The 2816-nt window shown below is 48.7% G+C and overlaps 1 protein-coding gene across 2 annotated transcripts in view; it reads left to right on the top strand.

Annotated features, from left to right (window-relative positions):
- The first annotated feature begins 1674 nt into the window (after positions 1-1674).
- ilf2 (interleukin enhancer binding factor 2) overlaps positions 1675-2816 on the top strand; it is a 28971-nt gene continuing 27829 nt past the window's right edge. For both annotated transcript variants that reach the window (XM_048620453.1, XM_020524216.2), the window contains exon 1: positions 1675-1827. In XM_048620453.1, coding sequence (XP_048476410.1) covers positions 1823-1827 — 5 coding nt within the window. In that variant the 5' untranslated portion in view covers positions 1675-1822. The remainder of the gene's footprint in view (positions 1828-2816) is intronic.

Below are 2816 nucleotides of genomic sequence, written 5' to 3'. Positions count from 1 at the left end.
AGTGTTGGAGAGCAATTCAGGGAAAGTTTACTTGGCTAACACCCAGAAGGGTCCCAACCCAAAACTTCAACTTTCCTGCCCCTCTGATGTTGCTTGACCTGCTGTGTTCCTCCAGCTCCACACACTGTGTTATCTCTGACTCCAGCATCGGCAGTTCTTACTATCTCCCAGGGAATGGGTACATTGCCTTATGAGAAAAGAACAGGCTAGGCTTGAAGCTGCTGAAGTTTAAAACAGTAGTGTCATAGAGCTGTACAACACGGCAACAGACCCTTCGGTCCAAGTTGTCCATGCCAGCCAGATATCCTAAATCAATCAAGTCCCATTTGGCAGCATTTGAACCCTTCCTATCCATGTACCCATCCAGATGCCTTTTAAATCTTGTAATTGTACCAGCCTCCACCACTTCCTCTGGCAGCTCATTCCATACACGCACCACCCTCTGCAATAAAAAGCTGCCCCTCAGGTCCCCTTATAAATCTTCCCTCTCTCACCTTAAACCTGTGTCCTCTACTTTCGGACTCCCTGATTCCTAGGGAAAAGACCTTGGCTATTCACCCTCTCCATGCCCCTCAGGATTTTATAATCCTCTATAAGGTCACCCCTCAGCCTCCGACGCTCCACAGAAAACAACCCCTCCCTATAGCTCAAACCCTCCAACCCTGGCAACTTCTTTTCCTGAACCCTTTCAGGTTTCACAACATCTTTTGTATAGCAGGGAGACCAGAATTGAACACAGTATTCCAAAAGTGGCCTAACCAACGTCCAGTAAAAGGGGAGATTTGATCCAAACATAGAGAGTGGCATGGTAGCTCAGCGGCTGGCACCGCTGCCTCACAGCGCCAGGGATTGGGTTCGACTCTCGCCTGGGTCAACCGTCAGGCTGGAGTTTGCATGTTCTCCCTGTGTCTGTGTGGGTTTCCTGTGGGTGCTCTGGTTTCCTCCCACAATCAATAGATGTGCAAGTTAGGGTGTATCAGTCGTGCTAAATTGTCCCGTAGTGTTCAGGGATGTGTAGGTTAGGTGCATTAGCCATAGGAAATGCAGGTTTGGGGGATGGGATGCTCTTCGGAAGGTCGGTACGAACTTGTTGGGCCAAATGGCCTGTTTCCATACTGTGGGGTTCTAGGATGATGATGATCCTGAGGTAAATCCAAATGTGGAGGGCATGTCCCCTCACATGGGAGAATCTGAATAAGCTGAGGAGGAAATATTTTATGATAGGGTCGTGAATCTTTGGAAATTACCTGAATGGTGGTGGAAGCAGCATATTTGAATCTTTTTAAGGTAGAGATGAATAAATGTCTGATTCTCGTCACAGGTGAATGTCATAAGTTATTTAAGTCAGGGGGCATGTGGTACAATATGTAATGCTGTGCCCAAAGTTTATTCCTCAATTGACATCACACACACACAAATTCCCCAATCATTTTCATCATTGTTGTTTGTGGAGAAGCTGTGTGCAAATTGGCCGCTTTACCTGCAAGGACTACAATTCAAATGTACCCCAAGAGCTGTACACTGCTCTTGGGAAATGGTAGTCTGCCCCTTTAAGAGTAAGAGATGAGTGCCAGCTGAGGCTCTGTCCCTTTAAGAGTAAGCGCCTCCCATTCATAAAAGTGGTGGTGCGCCTGACGTCAGGGGAGGGTGACGCCCCCAGCCGCCGGTGATTGGGGGAGGCTGAGTAAGACGGGTTGTGAATGGTCGGAGCGGGTGCAGCCAATGGGAGCGGTGTGTCAGGAGAGGGTGTGCTGTGTGGAGTGGAGACGGCGGTTAGAGCCTGGGCCTTTTGTTCTGGAAGTTTCTGAGCCGCGGAGGCAAAATGAGGTAAAAACACGGCGGTGCCGACACAAAAACGGAGTGTTTTACCTCAGGATAAGGGGGAAAGAGAAAGGCCCGGGGTTATCTGCAATTACCGCCTCAGTTATTCATTTATTTAAATTCTTCCCGCTCCCCTCATGGCGCTTCCATATTCACTGTATCTCTCCTTCATCATTTTTATTTTTCACGTGAGAAGCCATCAACATATTATTTTGCTGCATTTAATCTCATGCAAAGGTTCTGTGGTTCGGTGTATTTACCCCGCCCCCTTCCCTTTTCCCTTGCTGAGCCCTTCATTTCTTCTGCATTGATATATCCACCCACCTCGTCCTCGGCCCACTCGCCCATAGTTATTTTGCTGCATTCAGTTTTCTGCAAGGACTTGGGGTTCGGCACACACTCTCACACCCTCTTTCCTGTCTCACCCCCCCCCTTTGCTGAGCCTCTTATTTTTATCCGCATTGATTTATCCACCTATCTCGTTCTGAGCCCCTTCCCCTTCCCCTTCCCCTTCCCCTTCCCCTTCCCCTCCCCTCCCCATATTATTTTGGTGCATTCAGTCTTAGGCAAAGGATTTGGGGTTCAGTATAATTCACCACCCCTTCCTCAATTCTCCTGTTGAATCCTTTATTGAATCTGCATTGATTTATCCACCCACCTCGTCCTCAGCCCCCCTTCCCCATGCTATTTTGCTCCATTTAATCTTACGCAAAATTTCTATGGTTTGATGCATTCACTGCCCCCTCACTGTGACTCTCTCTCTCTGTCTGCATTGGTTTATCTGCCCAGACTGAACCCTCCTCGCCCACGCACCTTGTCCTTAGTCTCCCCTCCTTCCCACCCAACTGCATTCAATCCCTTTAAGAGCCTTCCACGTCGTGCAAAGGGTTTGCTGTTCTGTATATTCACCCCTCCTCCCCATTCCCTTGTGGAGCCCCTTATTGTATCTGCTTTGATTTATCTGCCCACCCTGTGTTGTTTCTTCGCTCTTCCCC

Source organism: Rhincodon typus, chromosome 46 (assembly GCF_021869965.1).
Source record: "Rhincodon typus isolate 14 chromosome 46, sRhiTyp1.1, whole genome shotgun sequence".
Taxonomy (NCBI): Eukaryota; Metazoa; Chordata; class Chondrichthyes; order Orectolobiformes; family Rhincodontidae; genus Rhincodon; species Rhincodon typus.
Note: the sequence above shows the minus strand (reverse complement) of the source record. Positions and strands in the feature narration are given on the sequence as shown.